Below are 22,009 nucleotides of genomic sequence, written 5' to 3' on the forward strand. Positions count from 1 at the left end.
AAAATCAGTGATTGTTTTTCTTCTATGTTCACTGGAATCCGGAATAGCTCTCATTATTGTAATTCCAATGAGATGTCAAAATGCAGTACTTACAAAGCCACAACTGCTGTTGCACATGTGTCTTATCGATGTGGAGGCAACTGAAGCTGGCCAAAAGCTGCTGTTTATGCATGCATATATCTGGGTGCAAATGAAACTTAGAACATTATACACGAATTTTCCTAATTAATCAATATGGGAGCAGCCAACATAGGAGCCATCAAGGTCATCAATCCGTGCACCTTCGTCGAGGGCGACGAAGCCACTGTCCAGATCACCAATCCATGGTCAAGGATGCAAATATCAGGATGCCAATGCTGGCTGTGGAGGTTCCTCGTTGCTACGGCGAGCAGGACGGCGACGACGCGGGCTGCGTCAGATCGCGTAGCGGAATCGCGTGCGATGTCTTTCCTTTCTACGGCGAGTACGTACGAGACGTATACTCATATACATAGAGAGATACAGGATAAAGAATCACAAAATTAAATTAGAGACTAATTATGCTTTAAGATGTGTGTATCCTAGGTGGCAAAAATCTAGGCGGGGCCTCACTGATTTGGCTTCCAGGCCCAGCCCCACAGAATTTTTTTCCCCTTCGACCAGTTGTGCCGTCTGGTCATTTCTTTATCCAACCTGTAGAATGCAGAATCTAACCTGTAATTAGACCGTGCTCGTTCGGCTGGAGGTGGAAAGTGGGATAGTTATTTGGCGCGTGACGCGAAAAATATATTAATATATGATTAATTAATTATTAGAAAATATAAAAGGATTTATACAATTTTTAAAATAATTTTTTATAGAAAATTTTCGTAAAAAATATACGTTGAAGTTTAGATAACTTGCGGCCAGTGCCAAACACGGCCACAAGTGATATTTTCTTTGGAAGGGAAACATAAATCACGGTGCTGGTAGCAATTTGGTGCTACTCAGTCTTAAAAAACCAAAACCCAATAATGATAGCAGGGGTTCACTTATTGCGCAAACCGTCAAAACCGCGACACCGCGCTCCCGTGGATCCCGCACGGTAACCGCAAAAACCGCAAAAATCGTGATGAATTTAAATCCAAAAAAAAATTGAACTTAAACTCGCACGGTTTTGCACGGTTACCGCGTGGTTTCGCGCGGTGACCGCGGTAAGCACTTGCTGAAATAGCGCATGAAAACCGCGGTAACCGTGGTTTCCTGCGTGGTTTTTGTGGCCGAAACCGCGGTTACCGCGAGGGTGATGTCAAATGCAAAAAAACTTTAAAAAATCTAAAAAAATACATGAAAAATAGGAAAATATTTCGTGACTATATTTATGACATAGGAAAAATATGACATGTTATAGGGAAAATAAGAAAATTTCCACATGACCTTTATTGCAACATACAAACATACACCGTCATATCACCCTTCGCTAAATAATTCACAATAATAACAAGTAACAACAACTTTATTTTGATTGATGCGTCACAACTATACCTACTACCCATTATTACGAATAAAACTATTATGTATGTACTAACATGCACGTATAATTTTTCTCCATACATATTTTTCATATATCCATCTGTATTTGAACATCTGTATTTGAACATTATGTACCCTAGTGTCTAGTGTAAATTAATAATGACTCAACACAAAAAATATTCTTAACCATCTTCCTATGTAATATTACTTGCAATAGGCTATTTTTTAATTTTGTTTCCCGAAATTCTCATTTATGATTTTTAATTACCCCGAAGATATACTTTTTCATGAATTTCTTTAACAAAATCACATTATATATCAACATACACAACATATATTTTTTCCATTAAATTTCCTCAAAATTTTTAAATTCTCCTCAAATTTAAACTTAGTTACCGCGGTTTACGGAAGCCGTGCCCCCGCAGACCACGCGCCGCGATAACCGCGGGATCGTGAACATGACTGATAGTATAACAAATCCGGACATCTGTCTAAATTCATAGGACTAAGACAATGCTTAAATTTACGGTGTGTATAAGATGCTTGACTTTTTTACTTATAATGTTTGACCATTTGTCTTATTTAAAAAATTATGAAAATATTATTTATTTTGCTTGTGACTTAGAACTTTACGTACGACTTGATATTTTTTATATTTAAACTAATTTTTTAAATAAAACGAATAGTTAAACGTTGTAACTAAAAAAGTCAAACATATTACATTATAAAACGGAGGTAATACTAGATTTATTTTTTGTGTGATAGAGAGAGTAGTTGTCAGGGACTATCAGTGGCAACAAACTCAGGTACCATGAGTAACAGTTGTAATGAGAGTAGACCTCAGTTTTAGCTGATGCACCGACAATGCAAGAGACATCTATACTTACGAGGTACGTATGGTATAACCAACAAAACAAGCCGTACTGTACCATCTGAATAATTATCGGTAGAGTTTATGTGAACCCTTTGGTCAAGTCTTAATTGCTGCCTTCCTTGACTTCTAGTCTACCACGGGGTCCTAGATGAACCATGTGATTGCATTTCGCTTACATCAATGACACTTTTTTACTACAATCTCTGCTGATCCCGATTACTACATGTAGCACCATCTTCCTCCAAACCGACAATTTTTAAGCTGCGGTTATCATAATAACTGTGATTATCTGGCAAGAAACAGTTCAAAACAGCGGAAAAACCGGAATAATCATGCTCCGCCGGACAGCGGCTTCGGAACTTTTCACAATAAGATAAGATATTTTTTACCATCTCTTAAAAAATAGCTCAAGATATCACATCTTTTAGTGTAAAATGCGTATTATTTTACAGTACCTTACTACAGCCGTGTTGCACTGGTCGCACCAGAAATAAACATTCAGATTGAAGTTCCCTTATGATCATTTGCTTTTCTCCTTCAAACCGTGAAAATCCAAAATAGTTAAGGAGCATTTGCAGCACTGGCTTATCATTTGTCCTTCAGGTTGCAGTTTAGTTAACCATGATCAGTAGTAGACCAGTAGTATTGTGCTCACCAACAGCTTACCAACTGCAAGCTCCTCGAGCTTGAGACAGCGACATGGAAGGAAAAAAAAGAAACCAAAAGTATCAAAAAGACTTGTATTTTTTTTACCCCACATAGCACTAAAATAATTTCAAAATCATCAATCTACAAGAACCTAACACTTGCTACACAATCTGGCAAACAGAAAAATGCTATTATATGATCATATCCTAATATGGTCATGGGGGGTTCAATTCAAAATTTGTGTGCAAACTTCTGCACACTAGCGTGGCACAGATTGAACATGATCCAGCCAGCCATTGATCACCATCAGCATCAGCAACTAGCATCTCGCTTGGAATGCTGCTCCTATCATGCTAAGGATCGAGCCGGTTGTTCCTCGGCGTGTGCCGCCGCGCGTGGGCGTAGTCCCTGACCATGAACCACCTCATCTTCTTCCTCTCCTCCTCCCACTCCCTGGCATGCTGATGTTGCCTTCTTCTGTCACCTTCATGGAGGAAGAGCCCACTGGACGCTGCACCTTCTCCTTCCACGTAAGAACATACATCAGTTTCTGGCTCTCATCTCACTCCAGCAGCAGATGCAAACCACTGAATGATCTTCAGAAAGACACAGTAGCAGGAAAAAGAGCAGAATACCAGCAGAGGTGGCAAACTGGCAATGGCAGCAGTCAGTAACAGCACTTACCAACAAGAACTTGCTGATGAATCAGAGACCTGAAGCTGAGGAGGAAGATGAGAGCAACCAAGCTCAGGAGACCAAGGAACCTCATCTTGCCTCTGTAAAATTTACTCTCAGCAGAATTGGTTAGGGCTTGGAAAAGCATGGATATATTATATATATGGCCATGCCTCATGTCAGAGCATTTCAGAATACACAAGCAGGTCAGAACATAGGAAATTCTAGTGGACACTTCTTCCCATTGGGCCTCTCTTTGCCTTGGTTAAATTTGATTACTGTCTTCAAGATGTCCTACGAGAAGAATCTCTTGTTTCTGGAGCTCATCGATGAGCTTAAAAAAAGAGAGAGAAAAAGAAAGCTCGAGCCTTTTCTTGCGCGCGGTTGCGTTCTTCTTGCTGGGGGGTAAGAGCAGCTGCAGAAATAGTTTAATTAAAGCCTCGGCAAATGTCTCCTCGGGTGAGCTCTGTACACTAAACCAGGCAGAGCCACATGTTCACTTGTGTCGTACGTGTAAGGCACGCACTCGGAGGATCATTTTCTCGGGAGGAATTAGAAAAGGTGGTTGTTTTTTGTTGGGGTTCTTTAATCAAACGTTGTTAACTTGTTATGCTGAATTCAACTTTGCCAAAATCAAATCTTTACATAGTAGGTTCCATTTTCTTTTCAGCTTATAGATTATTACATTTACTCTTGTCATGCTTCTAAACAAAATGATTTCTGCTAAAGCTCTATTCATTATCATTTCCTATACAACATTTTAAAATCAAATTTCTAATTTCCAATGTTTAATTATGTATCTGTCTTTAGATAATTGACATAAAACCCAATCCGTTAGAAAATCAGACGCAAAGAATGTATTTCGGTCTCAACTCTTGCTGTAGAACGGTGCGCACAAATTGGGCCATGTAGTAGGGCCATTTTCTTCGGTTAAGAATCTTTTTTACGGCGCGCACAAATTCTAAAAAAATTAATCAGGCAGCGGTTTAAACGGTTGGCATTCAAAGAGCGAAAAAAATACTACTACTAGAGAGGAAACGATCCCTCTCTACCACGTGGGACCCAGATGTCAGATCGCAACTCCCTGAAACGTCAGTGGTGGCCCCACACCCTGTACCCGGAGGGAGGGAGGGACGGAGAGAGAGACAGAGAGAAACAAGAGGAGCGTCGCGTCGGTGCGCGGCCATCATCCCGCACGCACCGACCCGACCCGAGGCGCAACACAACACACACCGCCGCACCCGCACGCCACCACGGCACCACGCACGGCACGCCGGGACAAATCCAACGAGAAAGCAACAGCCCCTCCTCCCCCCTCTCTCCCCGCCGCGCGATACCTCGCTTCTTCTAGAAGCTTCCGCTGCGGGCGACGCTTCAGCTTCCCCGCGCGGGGAGCGGAGGACTGGTGGTTTCTGCTGCTGGGCAGGAGCTAGTGGCGGTAGGTAGTGGCTGGCCGGGTAGTGCGTCGGATGCCCACCGGGACGGCGACGGCCGCGGCCTGCTCTCGCGCCACTCTGAAGCTTCTTCTTCTTCTTCCCCGCGGCTGGTGGTTAAAGCAGACGACGGGGAGGTGAGGAGGTCTCAACGCCGCCGCCGCCGCCGCCGGAGGTGACCGACTGCAAGCTGCCGCCATGGACGCCGCCTCCCGCCCCGCGGTCGTCATCGACAACGGCACCGGGTAAGCCATCTCTGACGCTCTCTCGCTTGCCAGATCTGTGCGCGGAGAGCGTGTGCCCTCGGCTGCGGCGCGCTGAATCTGAGGGGAGGAGAAATTTGGCTGCCCGCCCGCAGGTACACGAAGATGGGGTTCGCCGGGAACGTGGAGCCCTGCTTCATCACCCCCACCGTCGTCGCCGTCAACGACACCTTCGCCGGCCAGACCAGGGCCACCACCAACAAGGGGAACTGGATGGCGCAGCACAGCGCTGGCGTCATGGCCGATCTCGACTTCTTCATCGGGGAGGACGCCCTGGCTCGGTCCCGAGCAAGCAGCACCTACAGCCTTAGCTACCCCATTCACAATGGCCAGGTTAGGTGCCTGCAACCGTTGCCCTTCTGATGCTGCGCTGCGCAGCGCTCGTTTTGCTCTGTTGCTTCATTTACTTGAGCTGATATGGGCTAGCTGTTCAGGTTGAGAATTGGGACACCATGGAGAGGTTCTGGCAGCAGTGCATTTTCAATTACCTCCGGTGTGACCCAGAGGATCACTATTTTCTGCTCACGGAGAGCCCCCTGACTCCTCCGGAAACCCGAGAGTACACCGGGGAGATCATGTTTGAGACATTCAATGTGCCTGGTCTGTACATAGCGGTCCAGCCCGTTCTTGCCCTTGCAGCAGGGTACACCACCACAAAGGTTAGTAGCGCAAAAATTCCTTGAGATGAGAAGATGGATTTCGTTGGAAAGGCCACGTTATGGTGTAGGTCAATTGGTTTTATTAAGCGCTTCCAGTATGCAAGATTGTAGGGACTACTAACCTCGAGAACCTCTGCTTGACATTGAGATGGAATAGCTGAGTTTCGGTGTAACTGCCTTTTTTTGCATTTGGTGTTTGGCTTACCGCTTTTCATTTAATCTATAAGTCGTGAATGGCAATATTATATGTTCCAAAATGATGGAACCATTATGATAAACACACCAATTGGATGACAGTTTTTTTTGGTAACCTTAATTTGAAATCTCATTCTGTTGACACCTTATTGTTAGCCAGCATTGACTCTTGAGCTTAGTATGTGTGGTCATTGGGTTATGTTCAATTTTTTTTGCAGTTTGCACTACAATAGTACATTATTTATTGCTCTTTTCTTTCATCTCTGTTGACTTTGTATATTTATGGGAACTTCATGCTTTGTTTTCAGTGTGAAATGACAGGTGTTGTAGTTGATGTGGGTGATGGGGCTACCCACATTGTTCCTGTTGCTGATGGTTATGTCATAGGAAGCAGTATCAGATCAATTCCAATTACAGGCAAGGATGTTACCCAGTTTATTCAGCAACTGTTAAAGGTAGTTACCATTGCTTTCTTGTGGGTTATCACAAGATAGTACTCAACCTTCCGTTTGTCAGCAGAGCAGATGTTGCTGATCTTACACTATTGTGGATTGCTGTTTTGATACTCCAAATGTCCAATATAAGATATCAAATATTGACGAAAATAATAGCCAAAAAAATAATAAAACGGAGCAAATAAATGACAAGGAGGTGGGATTGGAGGAAAGTAAATGATAATTGTCATCCAATGGAACATGATTGCAGCACAAACAAAATGAAGGTTACTGTACAAAGTGGAACTGGTTGTGCCTTTTTCTTCAGCTTAAGCAGCTGAATTTTGAAAATTCACTTAATCATGGACCATGGTACAAATTTGTAAGAAATGTTTTAGTTTCCTCACCATATTTGTCAAATAAGCACATCTAGTTTGTCATTCTGAATAAATGAGCAGTTCAGCACACATGGTTAAAACTAGAGGTCAAACTGAAACTCTTGTTATCCACATCTAGGAGTGGTAATGCGCGATGACCCTTGGGTTCTTTCACAACCCTATTTAATTCCTAAAAATCTTTAGCTTAAAACTCTATAAAATTTTAGCTCCAACCCATTTTAAACCCAACCCTTAAATTTTACAGGCAAAAGAGTTAGGCCCATTATCACCCCTATCCACATCTGATGAGAGAGAAACAGAGAGAGCCACTTTTTTTGTATCATTGAACCTGCACGTGAAATTGGTCTGGGGGGTTGATATATCAACAAAGTGTGTATAACAAGTTTACCTCATATTTTGATTGAGATTTTCATTTTGTATATAGCAAAACTGAGTAACAACACGACACTTATTAAGTCACAGAGCCAATTATTTCTTGCAGGAAAGAGGTGAGCACATTCCACAGGAAGAGTCCTTTGATGTAGCAAGGAGAGTGAAAGAAATGTACTGCTATACTTGTTCAGATATTGTGAAGGTATTAATCGCATTAAGTATCTGTACTGTTAACTATTGAGTCATGGGTATTTATTTTCCTTTTTTCTAGGGTGAGTTGTGATTAAAAATGAAGGCTTTATTTTACCTCTTAATAGCATGGTGGTCTGCTGCCTGTCACAGTTATAGCAGCCACTGACTGGAACCTAGTTTTGTAAAATACCTGCTTTTCTCTGTTTTTTTTCCTGCAACTGGTGATTATTTTCTATCAATTATGTTGTCTGAGTTCTTGCCAGCTTTAAACCATGGATTTTTGTTATTTACACAACAAATAATGCAGTCCTTGAGAGATCAAAAAGAAAAAAATGTAACATAAATTTATTATTGTTATTTCAGGAATTTAATAAGCATGACAGGGAGCCCAATAAGTACATAAAACACTGGAGTGGCATCAAACCAAAAACTGGTGCCAAATACACCTGTGACATTGGATATGAACGCTTCTTAGGGCCCGAGGTACTTGATTTTGCATTAATGTGGCAGCAGCAAGTGTGACTTCTGCAATGTAACATATGATTTAGGTTCAAAACCTCATTTATTTTCATTGATGAAGTGTCGATCATAATATGGGATACTTTGCATAAATGGAAACTAGTTTTGAGTTCAGGATTTATGGTCATTAATAGTTAACTGTACACATGATATGTCTAGTAGCTCTGAAGCATTTTCTAACTGAACATTTTGATCTCACCTTTTTTAACCCAATCTTCCCACATTACGGTGAACCATGCAGATCTTCTTCCACCCTGAGATTTACAATAATAACTTCACCACTCCTTTGCATGTTGTTATTGACAAGTGCATCCAATCATCCCCAATTGACACAAGGAGGGCTCTTTATAAGGTTTGCGTGACCAAAATGTCATTTTACGGTTCAAAATATCACAGAAATCCTGAGTTTATTTTCAATGGACAGAACATTGTCTTGTCTGGAGGATCAACTATGTTTAAGGATTTCCACAGGAGACTGCAGCGGGACCTAAAAAAGATAGTGGATGCACGGGTCCTTGCATCTAATGCCCGACTAGGTGGAGATGCAAAGGTACAAGCTTTTCATATTTTCTCTTGCTCTCCTGATTGCTTCTAAGCACTGGCCGCACCGGAGACCTTGGTTTGCTTCGCCACCTGGAAATTACAGCTAATTTCTGTTTATTTCAGGCCCAACCTATAGAAGTAAATGTAGTTAGCCATTCTATTCAAAGATATGCTGTCTGGTTTGGTGGTTCTGTGCTTGCCTCTACCTCTGAATTCTATGAGGTATTCAAACTTCTTCTATATACAGTAGTAATGAACTCCCATTTCACTTGAAACCACTTAGTGCATTATATCTGTTTTTGCAAGTTTATTCTACAGCTTAGAAATTTTGTTTTGAATTATATCGCCTTTTTTGGAGCTTCCTCTTTCATGTTCGACATTAAAGCTAATTCTGTTAATTCTTTCCCCAATCAGGCTTGCCACACAAAAGCAGAGTATGAAGAGTATGGTGCAAGCATCTGTCGGACGAATCCTGTTTTCAAAGGGATGTACTAAACCACGGTGCAAAGCTTCTGCTGGAATGGCACCCAACCCAACGCGACCCCACCTGCGCTGGCCAACATGGTAGAACTTGACATTGGGGACCGAGGGACCAACGTTGCCTCGCTATATGAGTTGTACAAATCTAGCAGGCGAATATATAGATCCAGGCTTTCGTTTATACATTTCCCATGTTCATCAGCTTCTGCATAGGCTAGCAGCAAAAACAATGTGACCGGACGGCATGGGCCAAAATCTGGTTTCATGCTGCTGTATAATCTCGCTCCCCGTTTTTTGTTTGAAGGGTAATCTCGCTCCTTTGGGGCAACGGTGTAGCATTAACATTGTTTTCTGTCGGTGATTTGGTATTGCTAATCTCATCTCATGCTTACTATTGCATTCCCTCTGTTCCTCGTTACAGGGTATTTTAGTTTTAGTCGGTTGTCTGTAGTTTTGATCAAATTTATAGAAGAAAGAATCACAACGTCTATAATATCAAATTAGTTCCATTAAGATCCACTATGAAACGTCTTGTAGTATATTTGGTACGGTTTATATGTCAATTACCTCTTCAATTTCATCCGAGATTATAAAAAAATATTTCTAACACAAAATAAATGTAGTATGAAAACATACAAACTAATTTGATGTTTTAGATGTTTATACATTTTCCTTTTTTATACGAACTCAGAGAATTGGCTTAAGATAAACTTAGTGACTTGCACCCTCGTCTTTCTGATTTTACTTATATTTATAAGACAAAATTTAAATTTTCAATTTTTAATTTAGAATTAGTTTTGAGATTTTTTATCGCAATTTATTTTTCCGTTTTTGCTTTTAGATCGTTAATAACATGCTCATAAAAAAATTATTTTGTATCTACAAATACACCGTTGGATTTTCTGATGACCCCGTCAAAACACTCCGAATTTCTCCGGGACTTCATAAGCAAAATGATTTCTCTTTTCGCTTATGCTTATAAAATTATAAACCAAAAGTTGAATTTTAAAATTTAAATTTAGAGTTAATTTTGAGTATTTTATCGTCGTTTATTTTTCATACTTTGTTTATATACACAAAGAACACATATAATAAAGCTTAAGCATAAATTATTTTTTAATCATTAAAAAGCTATTCCCCTTTTGCTTAATTTCAGCAAAATGATTAGGCTGAGTTTTTTCCCAACTGGCTAATTTGTGAGTTTTTTAGTCAGCTGGCAGTTTGGCTGATTTGTGCGTAACAGACTATACCTGCGTTATGAGTTAGTCCCCCAAAGAAGAAAAGACTATGCTAAGCGTCCAATAGGCTAGAAAGTAGAAACCGACAGCTGAGACTCGAGCTAGAGCAACACACAAACAAACCAGAAGACTCAGGGATTCGACATGCGAGAGCAGAAGAGCTACCGACAGCCACGCTGTTACTTCAGAGAAGAACAAAAGGTAAGTGCCCCCTAGTATTTACACCGATGCTAACATCCTGAGTTCCTTCCTCCTACGAAATTCAGTTGACATGCTAATCACAGATCACAGAATATGTCACTGCAAATGGTCACCAGAAATGCTGGTTGAGATTAGCAGATATCGACCGGGACGCGCTCGGGGTTCTGGACTCTGTCTTGACCCTCAGAGAGCTTGACACCAAGCTGGCCTTTGATCCCTCCCCCAAAGGCGTAAAGTTTACCGGATTCCATGAGCGCGAATGTATGCGGGAATCCCATCTCTGAGTTGAGCCAGTATGAAGAATTTGTTGGGCTAATCTCTACAGCCTTTTCATTCAGCAACTTCAATGATTCAACTAAGGTTGGAGTAGAAAAATCTGCATCGTCTGCTGCTTCTTCATCCTCCTGACGACAAACACATCGGGTAGCATTTCTTTATTTTTCAGATCATGGTGATACTTTCCAAGAATGGATGAGATATAATAATGATCTAACCTGGAATCCTAAATTCAAGGATTCAGCAGATCCAAAGGAGTATACATCGCCATTATCAGCGACAACGAAGGTTGTGTATTCACCAGTGGAGACATGCACAGCCTTCACATTGCTCAACCCTTGAACCACAGTGGGGAGAGCCTTGTACTCCTCGTCACCATGTCCCAAACAACCAGTGTGGCCCCAGCCCCAGGTGCAGACACGGCCATCATCACCTAGAGCTGCGGCGTGCCAAGTGCCGGCTGCAACTGAAACCGGATTAAAGCTCAAGGTCTGGAAATGTTCAATCAACTTGGGGGTGCCCTTATTGTTTTTGCATCCATGGCCAAGCTTGCCGCCTAAACCACAACCTACAGAATAAACTGACCTGCAAGTTGGCAAGCACAGTAAATTCAATCGGGGTTCAAATTATACCATTTCAAAGAATTAAGCTCCAAATTCTAAGCAGTTCATGGCCTCAAATTTATTATCATTCAAAAATAATGGGCAGAAGAGTTAAGACTTACATTCCCGTTGGCTGGTAGGCCAACATAAGGAGATAACAATTACCAGCAGAAATCTGTGTAACAAGAACATCGTCAAGCGGTCCAGAGAGAAGACGAGGCTCAACATCTGAAGGATCTGAACTATGGCCAAGCCTCTCGGCTCGCCCCCATGAGAATGTATAAACCTGACCCTCTCTAGATAGAAACGCGGAGAAGTAACCACCAATGGCTGCCTGAACTACAAACACACCCTTTAGTGACTCCACTATCTTAGGAGTGGTAATGTGATCAGCTGCATCAGAAAACTCTGCCCCCACAAAGCTACCCTTCCCAAATGCGTATACACTTCCTGTGTCACTCACAAGCATTGTCTGCCTTGTTCCAACTGCAGCTTGTGTAATTTTGATGCCTTGTAAAGACCTAACAAGGAGGTGATATTTTATAATATTGGTAAACAAACATATAATTCATCAATTTCAACAGATTACCTAATAAGGCATGGTGTGAACCGATCTTCAGTATCCCCAAGGCCAAGCTGGCCCCAGCAATTCGCCCCGAATGAGTATACATCTCCCCTTGTGGTGAGAACAATACTATGGCCTGGTCCAGCGACAACCCGAGAGTAATTCCTCTCTCTAACCACAATGTACCTAAAAACAAGCTTCCACGATCCACCGCACCGCTGCTTCAGATGCTCCTTTTCCTCTTGTGTCATCGTCTTAATCATGGGTCTTTTATGACACATATCAAATGCTGCAACTTCCGGAAGCGATAGCGCCAAGTTTGGTGCAAAATTTGCAGGTTTACTGAAGAATGTACATGTAGCCTGATACAACAGACATATCAGAAACCCATCAGTAGCAGCAGCTCCTGCTAAAGCATTTAGACATAGAGAGAGTATCTGTATGACTTGCCTCCAGAGCAGCGAGATCTTTCGGGTCTAGCTCGCAGGTCGAGAGCACATGGAGCACAATGGAGGGGCTCACAGCAAGGGGAAATTCACCTGGGGTTTCATGACCATAGCAATGGCGCTGTGAGCGTTCCAGCACCGCATGCAGCGGAGACGAATGGGAGGTTGGTTCATCGACAATGCCGTGGAACTGCATCACAGGTGAAGTTCCACTTGCAGCTGCGTCCATCGGGCACTGCATGCTTCTTTGCAGTGCCCTCCCTTGTAGCTCAGTGGAAGCAAAGAATTCAGTCTGACACGAAGAAACAAGACTGACAGTTAGCTTCTTAATAAAGACATCATTCGCAATGGAGGTCAAATTAATGGAAGCAATGAATCATTCAATCGTGTTGGCAGTTCAGTTTTTTTTTTGCTAAGCAGCATTCTGCAGTAGATATAGTGACAGATTCGTCAGACAGCATGCACAGGAGAACAAGCCTGAACCCCAATCCAACACATTAACCAGATCAAGAACCAGCTTACAGTGGAACTTAATACTCCTCGATAAGAAACCATTGGCAGATAATAGCAGACAATACATAAAATTTTCATTTAGATGCAAATGATACATCCATGCCTTGCACAAAAAATTGGCATACGAATAAACTGCAAATGAAACTAACAATCACCGATGAATTGACCCTGGATGATGCTACCAAGCTCAGCTCAACACAAAGATCAGTCTCCACCAAATGATCTTCCACTCGATCATCCCCAACTCGAGACAGCTGGGAAGAAGAGCAGAGCGAAACTAGAGGATCCACGGTCCGATGATCGTGTCAACACAGTGTACAGTTCCACCACCCGATCCCCCACGCGCATCACAAAATCCCATCTTTGAGACATCCAGCACCCCAACTCCCCATTCCAGCACCCAAATCCCCCCTAACTCCGCCCGATCACCATCGGCATCACCCCTCCAGAATTCACGAATCCCGTCCCACGCAGATCGGCTCAGCACGATCAGAAAACCCGATACAATTTCACCAGATTCCCCCCCGATGAACTCCATATCCCCCCCCCCCCCACTCCAGAAAAATCCCCTCGAAAATCCTCCAGATTGAAGGAGAGAGAGAGGGGGCCATCCAGTAAACAGAATCCAAACCGCATATGAAATTAAGCAAGATTCAGTCCGATCGCCGTACTAGAATTCGTCCGATGACGATGGGTTCATCCGATCCTCGCAGGCTGCAGGAGCTGCAACCTTGGGGAGCCGGATGGGGGCGGGGGGCGGTGGGGAGGTGTCCGGGTCCGGTGGTCACTTGCGAGAAAAGAGAGGAAGAGGAAGCTCTTGCCTTTATATAGAGATGCACACCGGCTGGTGCCACGTCAGCTGTCATTCGTTCCATGCCTGCGTTCCGGCGTCCAGATGCAACAGAAATGATCGAGTATCGTTCCAAAATTACTTATTTTTCAGTTTCTACATACATACAATGTTTTAACTTTTTTATCTTATTTAATTTTTTATAATTAGTATTTTCATTGTTACTAGATGATAAAATATAAGTACTACTTTATACTTGGCTAATTTTTTAAAAGCTTTTATAAAATTTTCAAATAAGACAAATGGTTCAAAGTATTAGGCAAAAAATAAAAAAATGATGTTATTATGGAACGGATGTAGTACTCCAGAGGTAGATTGGTTTGGATGGTTAGAGAATCACCGAGAGTTTGATCGAAAATTTATCCCAAAGTTTTTCTTTCTGTTGTTCCATCAGAATTTTAGCTTTCGTAGAGGTTAATGTTTTCAATAAATATCTATACTAATTAAAAGTAGAGTTGTCTATCCTTATTAAGCAAAATGTAGTTAAAAACCCCGTGTCTTTTCTTCGTAGGTACATGTAGGCCAATCATATATTTTGTTTATTCATGTGCTTATGCAGCCCATAATTAATTATATGTACATGCTGTAATGTATACATGTAACTAAAAGTTGGTACATAGAAAAAAATTTTAAAAAAAATGTTGCTCTCTCCTCCTCTTCGGTATATTAGGAAAATGTCTTGGTTATATTTTTTTAAGGATTATTCAGAATAGAACCTGTTTTTCATCCAGAAACGCTAACTTTTAGGATTGAGATTAACATCGGTCTTACGTTGGAACGCTCTACGCATAGATTTAACAGACGACACAAAAATTTCACATTTCATGCATTGTAATTTGCAAAATTTTAAATTGGTTTTAAGTTGCACGGTCATATATGTACTCGAAGCACCCCCAGGTTCATGTAACGCACTAGAACAAACATTTATGTTCCATGTGAGCTTTAGGTAGTGTGGTAATTATCGTTCTTTCGGTGGAAATAGTTCCTACTCCATAATACTATTATTTCCAATGCGTAAATGTAATCCAATCGTACACAAAACTGCCAATTTTGAAGAAAGTAAGCACTAACGGAGGAAATAAGGCACCTTCCCGTTCTTCTCTGAACACAACCATTTGCACGAAGGAATTGTGCGCCTCGGACGGCTGACCAACAACATAATATACTATGTTTTACATTATAATATGTTTTGATCATGTATAGTTGTATAAGGATGATAATAACTCTAGACATATATATATATAACACGTGTGGATAATTAAATCATAGATAAATTTAGATAAAACCAAAATATCGTTTGATATGAAACGAACCACTACCATACATACTGCCCTGGTTTGAAAATGCCGTCTTACTTGATGGGCACAATCCAGTCCAAGAAGAAGAAGACTCCATGCTTTCGTTCATTCAGCAAACGGATCAAAAGGATCCGAGCAATTTTGTGTGGCGCATGCGCTTTAGGATATTGCACGGCGGCGCCGGGGCCGGGCACACGGAGTGCTCGCCGGCGTCAGCATCCCCACCTGCCAAAATGCGTCGCAGCAACTTGCAAGCCGCACTATCCGCGGTGCCATGCCACGCCACGCCACGCCAGAGAGCGAGATGGTTAAGAAACGGACGGGCCCAAAAGGCAGCAGGAAACGCACAGGTTGCGGGCCGAACCCCCCGCGCACGCTAGCGTTGGCCCAGCGCGGATCCCGCGCGAGGCGGGCGGACGAGGCCCGCAGAAACCAGTGCCAGCAGCCAGCCGGAAGAAGGCTTTTTTAAGCACACGGGTGTATATACACGCGTTACTTACATGTTATCTAAATAGTCATCAATAAATATGAAAAAAATTGACAAGATAGTTTGATATGAGTTATATCATTCTACCAACATGCAAGTTTAATTTAACTTCTACAAGTTGCAGCAAAAATAACAAAAACAATTATAAATATGCGTATACTTTGTTTCAGTTTGTTTGTTTTTTTCTATAACTTATAGAAGTTGAATTTAAACTTACATATTTGTGAAGTGATATAACTCATATTAATCTATCTTAGCAAATTTTTTCATATTTTTAATGACTATTTAGATGACATGCAAGCATACGGGTATATATACACCCGTGTGCTAAAAACTCTTTCCCGCAGCCAGCCCACCACGAATCCACGCTCGCGTTGGTGTTTGGCCCAAAAAAAAAGGAAGAGCGTTGGCAGCCGCGGAATCCGCTGCCGGCCCACGACGGGGTCGGTGTACTGTACCCGTGTCACCGAGCATTACACGGACGAGGCTGTGACGCCGCCGACGCAGCGGGAGGACAGCGCGCGCGCCGCTGGCGCACAGGCGTACTGCCCCTCGCCCGCGTGGTGACCCTGTGCTGGCTCCCGGCCGGCGCGGCGAGTTGGCGTAGTCCGTTAATGCCATGTTTAGTTTGCAGGAACTATTCCCAAGAAAATATAACATCCAATATTTAGACATATAAATAAAACATTAAATATATATAAATATTAAAACTAATTACATAGTTATAGAGAAAATCGTGATATGAATCTTTTAAACCTAGTTAGTACATAATTAGTCATAAGTGCTACAGTAACCAACTATGCTAATGATGAATTAATTAGACTAAAAAAATTGTCATGCGGTTTCTAGGCGGAATCTAAAATTTATTTTATAATTAGACCATATTTAATACTTTAAATGTATGACACTACGTGTCAATATGACATTTGTAAAAGTTTTTGGAAACTGAACCGTGTCTAAATATGGCATGTGTTTTTTTCTCTTCTAGCATCAGGGATCGTACGTGATGGCGAACGAGGATGCTCCGGAAGATCCAGTTGCGTCCATGCTGTGAGGCCTCCTCCAATAAATATCTATAAGCTATTTATAAGATGTACTATATAATTTTTTAATAAAGAGAGATAAAAGTTATCTCTTAATTAAGAGATAGTTTCTTGCATATACTTTAATGTTAAGTGAGAATGACATATAGGGTTATTTGTATTATGAGTTAGTCTTTTGCATATACTTTAATGTCAAGTGAGAATGATATGTAGGGTCATTTATATTATGAGCTACTTGCTAAGAGCTAGACTATTAAATAAGTTGTCTTCTAGATAACTTAGAGATAATGTGCTATCTCTATTATCGGAGGTGGCCCGATCATCACATCCACCGTCCCAGATCGTGTTTTGCTCGCGCAGTACATGTACATCTGCCAAAATTGGACCTCCCAAAAAAGACGTACTGTCTACTCTATCGGTTGTAAAACATAAGATACATATATTTTTTACATTATTTGACATTGACTTTGAAAAGACTGTTACGCTCTTAACAAATGATAAATAGATACGCGTAAAAATGATATGTTAGAAAAAATAAATAAAAAATAATCGATGAGATAAATAGTACTGTGAATAACATTTGGTAGATGATTATATTTTAATATGAGATCTAAATTATAACAAATATTTACATTTTAAAACATAATAACGAATATTACCAGCTAGACGAGATTCACTGATATCATCGCCTCGCCCTGCACGCTCAATCGCCCATGCAGTAGCCGTACGCATGGCGTGCTCTGACACGGAACAGTGCAAAGCATATGAATCCAACACGCGATCAACGGGGGAATAATAATTAATCAATTCGGTAGGATCGTCGGAGCATACGCGCGCTGCCGACCCGGGGAGAACCCAAATCCGAGCCTGCCGCGCGCACCAGATGCATGTGGCGATTACCTCAAGAATAATGGCTCGAGATTCCAGCACCAGATGTTTCGCGTCGGGGAGAGAGCACGTTCTGCGCGCGTATGCAGAGCAAACAATGGCGCCAGGAAGGTTCTCTGGATTAACAATCCGTGAGTGAACTCTCGCTGCCTGCAGATGGAACGCATCCACGATCAATTAATCATTCATCGATCGAGATCGTCGTCCATCGATCGGTCGATCTTCCTTGTCGTTGTCTGATATAGCGTCTATCAAGACGTTGTCAAACATTGATTACTTGATTAATTCGTTTGCTAGTATTGTTGTTGAAGTGTTAAAAAGAGGTAGTATGATTGAAACAGTACATTCTTCCCCATCAGCTAAACCTTTCGAAATGAATTTGGTACTCGTTTGAATTTACCGAAAGTGCAAGTTAGAATAAACCAGCGCTCTATAGTGGAGGTCGGTCTCACTGTCACTATGTATTTATGTGCCTAGTTGTACCGGCCACCGGGCAATAAATTGCTTGTGTCTAAGCAATTGGACTTTCGGTCGAGTCTGAGTTTAATTTTAATATACCGCGTGATTTGTGTTCTTTATTATATTATCTTATTTAAGTGATTTTTAGAATCGCTCAGACTATATTTAGTCCAGGCGAATGCTCATTTAACACGCATTTTTCATATGACTCTAACCTCTACGCTCTTTAGCAGAGATTTTGAGTCTCACGTATCGCCCATTTCACCGTTAAGACATGGGAATCATATCTCTCGTCCCCACGGTATTTGAGGATGTCTTTTAGCTGATCTACCGAGCCTTACAACAATCCAGCACACGTTCATCCTGTCATCTCGTCTCGTCCCTACGGTATTTGATGCCAGCAGTTAGCTCCATATACGGGACTAGAAATACCAACGCAAAGATCTTAAATTAAGCCCTACAAGGCCACCTTAACCACACCTAAAGCCACAAAGTATGGAGATCATAAATGGATACCTTTCGAGCTACTCAAAAAAACATGCACACGTACGAGCTGGTCTGCTCATCATCATCTTATCTTCCCCTTTTGTGTTCAGCAAGACGGCAAGTAAACGATAGGCCATAAAACCAATTAAGCTACCTGTGCATGTTGATGGCGTCCAACCATTCATCCTATCATGGCAAATTAATAATCTAATTGAGACGCTTATGGGCTATCTAACCGACCACCCCCCACCGCAATTATCATGTTCTTCCTCCCTATCATCAAAATCTCATCATTTTATTTTTGCCGCCAACCTCCCATGTGCAACCCCCAAAACCTGCTCTTTCCATGCAACTCGAAAAGAACATCTCAAGATCAATTAATTTAATCAGTACTCACACTAATACTACAGTCGTACTGCATAACATGGCCCCCTGCATTTTTAAAATTGGGTCCCAGTTTGGACTTTGCAGAGATTGCAGCAGCATGCATCGTTGGACTCTTTAAGCAGACGCACGCTTCTAAAGTCTCATTCTTGAGTCTGCCTATATATACAGACACACACAATGACACAAAGCCTTGGGTAGCACTGTCACCACTAGCCACAGCCTTAACCGGTTCCAGAGTTGGTACAGAAGCCGCCATTGATTTGATACAAGCTAAGGTAGCTAGCTTAGCTGCAGCGATGATCAAGCTGAGGTACTCCAAGAGGCTGTTCAAGAGGAGCTGCTCGTCGTCGAAGGCGACAGCGTGTGTTGGTGGCAATGCGGTGGCCGCCGGCGGCGGCGGCGCGGGGGAGATAGAGTGGGAGGTGAGGCCGGGAGGGATGCTGGTGCAGAAGAGGGAGGGGAGAGGCGGCGAGGAGGTGGTCCTGGTGAGGGTGTCCACCGGCTTCTCCTGGCATGATGTGTCCATTGGGGCTACCTCCACCTTCGGTGAGCGAGAGTTCAGACTTCAGAGTTAATTTTGTGTCTGTTTTCTTCAGAGAGCTGATGGTTTCTTCTTGGTTCTTCTCCTTTGGTATTGTTTGGGTCGATGTGAAGAAATGTTAGTAGTATTTGTTTTTTTTTTTGTTTTCTGAACTTTAGATAGGTTCTTGGAACTTGTTGTGGTCATGGTTTTCTCTGGGAATCCCATCGCGATGCACAATCTTTTTTCAAGAACGATAAAGTTCAGGATGAGATTGCACCCCTTTTCGTCAGCTCATAGCTTTGCCATGCATTTTTAGTCCTAGAGTAAGCTGAAGTGAGGTTTATTAGTTTACTCTTAAAATCTGAGTTACAAAGAAGAGCAAAGAAAGAGTGCAAGAAAATTTCAGTAATTTTGAGGAAATTTCACTGCTTTTTGTTTGGTAGTAGGTGGGTCATTGTGTTGCAGTTAAGAACCCATCACACCACACACACTTTGCTAGTTTGGTGTGAAGTAAATGTCAGTTCAGTTAGTAGTAGCACTCCTCTGCTTCACATTTTCCTTGCAAACTAAAATGCTTTTCAAGATTGTTCTACTCCGGTAATGGTTCACCAGGTGCTCACAAAGTCACAATTAGAGAGGTTAAACTACCTTTATTAGCCTTGATTCTACAGACAGTACATCTCACCGGCATATCCTAAATAACCAAAATGTGACCTTCTATTCTTCTGAGTGCTTGGGTAAATGCTGACCTTTTTTAACTACTTGACAACTACTAAAGGTTGCTTGCTTTAATTGAAAAAGAATAGCAGTGTACCACTCCTGCTCCATAACTGTACTGAAGAGACTTAAAATTTTGCTTGTAAAAGTCATACACGCTCAAAAAATTTATGGCTGCACATGCTCATATATGTATTTGTATATATGCAACTATGCATCTGTCAGTGCCTGGAAAAATGCCTAGGATACAGACAAAATTTCCTGTTACATTTCCCTTGTGTTTCCAAGCAAGCAAACAGTGTACTAAATGAAGTCCCAAGTTTGAATTTCACAATGTTCTGTATGTAACAACAAAATTTTGCTTCTCATATTGCAGGTGAGCTGAAGGTGAGGCTGTCCATGGTGACAGGGCTAGAGCCCAGGGAGCAGAGGCTGCTGTTCAGGGGCAAGGAGAGGGAGGATGGTGATCACCTCCACATGGTTGGGGTAAGGGACAAGGACAAGGTCCTCCTTCTTGAGGACCCTGCCCTCAAGGACATGAAGGTCCGGGCCGCTCTCGCAGCGGCCCAGGTCCTTCAAAGCCCATGCCACCCTTTTATCCAAGTTTAGGATTGGTGGCCTCTTATGTTATGCCCTAATTATTAGAGTATGATTAAGTTGTACTATTTAGTCGCAACACCTTGATTTCTGGAATGTTTTATTATATCCGGAATAGGAGGAGGGTGATGTTCATTCCTCCTCCCTTTAGTTTACTGTCAGTGCCACTCCATGGAAGGGCAAAGGGTCCCTCAGCATGAGAGTGTGTTGAGATGTTTTAATGATGTAGTAGTTAGTTGCAAGTGTCAGCCATGGTGGTTGTGATGTGATGTTAAGCTTTGGTGCTGGGCTCCTCCTATGGTCCCTTGTACTGTACTGTGGTCTTTTTCCCATTCCTACACAGGAATGGGGCTAAAGATGATGTGTTTTGTGTTTTCTTGAATGGAAACTGAATGTGTGTTCCTTTCGTTGTCCCTGCCTTGTGTCGGATTTTCATGATTTTGATTGCAATGTCTGTATGGAGAAAAGAGCCATGAATGATGCTTCAGGTTGAAGAAAAGGAACATATGTCATGTGGAAAATCTTTAGGTGATATGGAAAATGCTGTGTGATTGTGCCATTGAGACGATGGTGCTAAGCTGATGTTGTGCGGTTGTGCCATGGAAAAACTTCAGATTGGACTGCCCGTGGGCAGCAGTTTGGTCACTCGTATGTTCCCCATTTACAGACAGCAGCAATTAACATCTGCACTGGAATTAGGCTTTCGTTTAATCTCTTTTCATGTTTGAATTGACGGTATCAACACTGCAGCACTAAAAAGAAAGGTCACTTGGCTTCACAATGAAGCAAGTGCAAGACCAGGACATCCCCTGCTCCACACATAAGCTGTCTCAAGTCTCGACTTTCGTAATCTCATATAGAACAATCACTTCTTACGCTAAGACCAGGAGATGAACTTATTAAATTGATACTTGCAGATCCAACTGTAAGAGCCTAAAGGAATGTTAATAGAGCCAACGTTCATAAGTACCAACAAATCTGAAAAGCAGATGAAATGACAGGTGGAAAGCTAAGAAAATGGTTGAAAACATGTGAAGAAAAGGATAGTGAAAATTAGTGTTCACTGACAAGATGTCTAATTTACGCAAGTATTATCAGAGGAAGTAATCCAACGTACACAGAACTACCAGATGAAAAGGCAAATTGCTTCGCAGTTACTCCCTCCGATTTTTTTATGAGTAACGTCATTGATTTTTTACACACATTTAGCGATTCGTCTTCTTTAAAAGTTTTATGCAAATATACAAAAATACAAAC

General features: G+C 41.9%; 3 protein-coding genes across 4 annotated transcripts; 2 read left to right on the forward strand and 1 right to left on the reverse strand.

Annotated features, from left to right (window-relative positions):
- Nucleotides 1–4,976: 4,976 nt before the first annotated feature.
- Nucleotides 4,977–9,575, forward strand: LOC102717494 (actin-related protein 3). 2 transcript variants are annotated; one of them, XM_006647393.3, is made up of 10 exons: nucleotides 4,977–5,366; nucleotides 5,480–5,717; nucleotides 5,819–6,043; nucleotides 6,547–6,693; nucleotides 7,552–7,644; nucleotides 7,998–8,117; nucleotides 8,395–8,505; nucleotides 8,578–8,703; nucleotides 8,820–8,918; nucleotides 9,111–9,575. In XM_006647393.3, the coding sequence occupies exons 1-10, from the start codon at nucleotides 5,320–5,322 to the stop codon at nucleotides 9,189–9,191; spliced, it is 1,287 nt and encodes a 428-aa protein (XP_006647456.2). In that variant the 5' UTR covers nucleotides 4,977–5,319; the 3' UTR covers nucleotides 9,192–9,575. The 2 variants fall into 2 exon arrangements, with proteins under 2 accessions (XP_006647456.2, XP_015689637.1); XM_015834151.2 differs by having other exon boundaries at nucleotides 8,395–8,703.
- Nucleotides 9,576–10,534: 959 nt separating this feature from the next.
- On the reverse strand, nucleotides 10,535–13,792 carry LOC102717770 (ultraviolet-B receptor UVR8-like). Its single transcript, XM_006647394.3, has 6 exons — nucleotides 13,689–13,792; nucleotides 12,509–12,796; nucleotides 12,083–12,420; nucleotides 11,616–12,014; nucleotides 11,110–11,476; nucleotides 10,535–11,019 (listed from the first exon to the last, which is right to left on the reverse strand). The coding sequence occupies exons 2-6, from the start codon at nucleotides 12,743–12,745 to the stop codon at nucleotides 10,747–10,749; spliced, it is 1,614 nt and encodes a 537-aa protein (XP_006647457.1). The 5' UTR covers nucleotides 12,746–12,796; nucleotides 13,689–13,792; the 3' UTR covers nucleotides 10,535–10,746.
- A 5,286-nt stretch (nucleotides 13,793–19,078) lies between these two features.
- On the forward strand, nucleotides 19,079–21,216 carry LOC102718056 (BAG family molecular chaperone regulator 1-like). Its single transcript, XM_006647395.3, has 2 exons — nucleotides 19,079–19,461; nucleotides 20,532–21,216. Exons 1-2 carry the CDS (start codon nucleotides 19,212–19,214, stop codon nucleotides 20,762–20,764), a joined length of 483 nt encoding a protein of 160 aa, XP_006647458.1. The 5' UTR covers nucleotides 19,079–19,211; the 3' UTR covers nucleotides 20,765–21,216.
- Nucleotides 21,217–22,009: the final 793 nt, after the last annotated feature.

This window comes from Oryza brachyantha, chromosome 2 (assembly GCF_000231095.2).
Source record: "Oryza brachyantha chromosome 2, ObraRS2, whole genome shotgun sequence".
In the NCBI taxonomy this organism is placed as follows: Eukaryota; Viridiplantae; Streptophyta; class Magnoliopsida; order Poales; family Poaceae; genus Oryza; species Oryza brachyantha.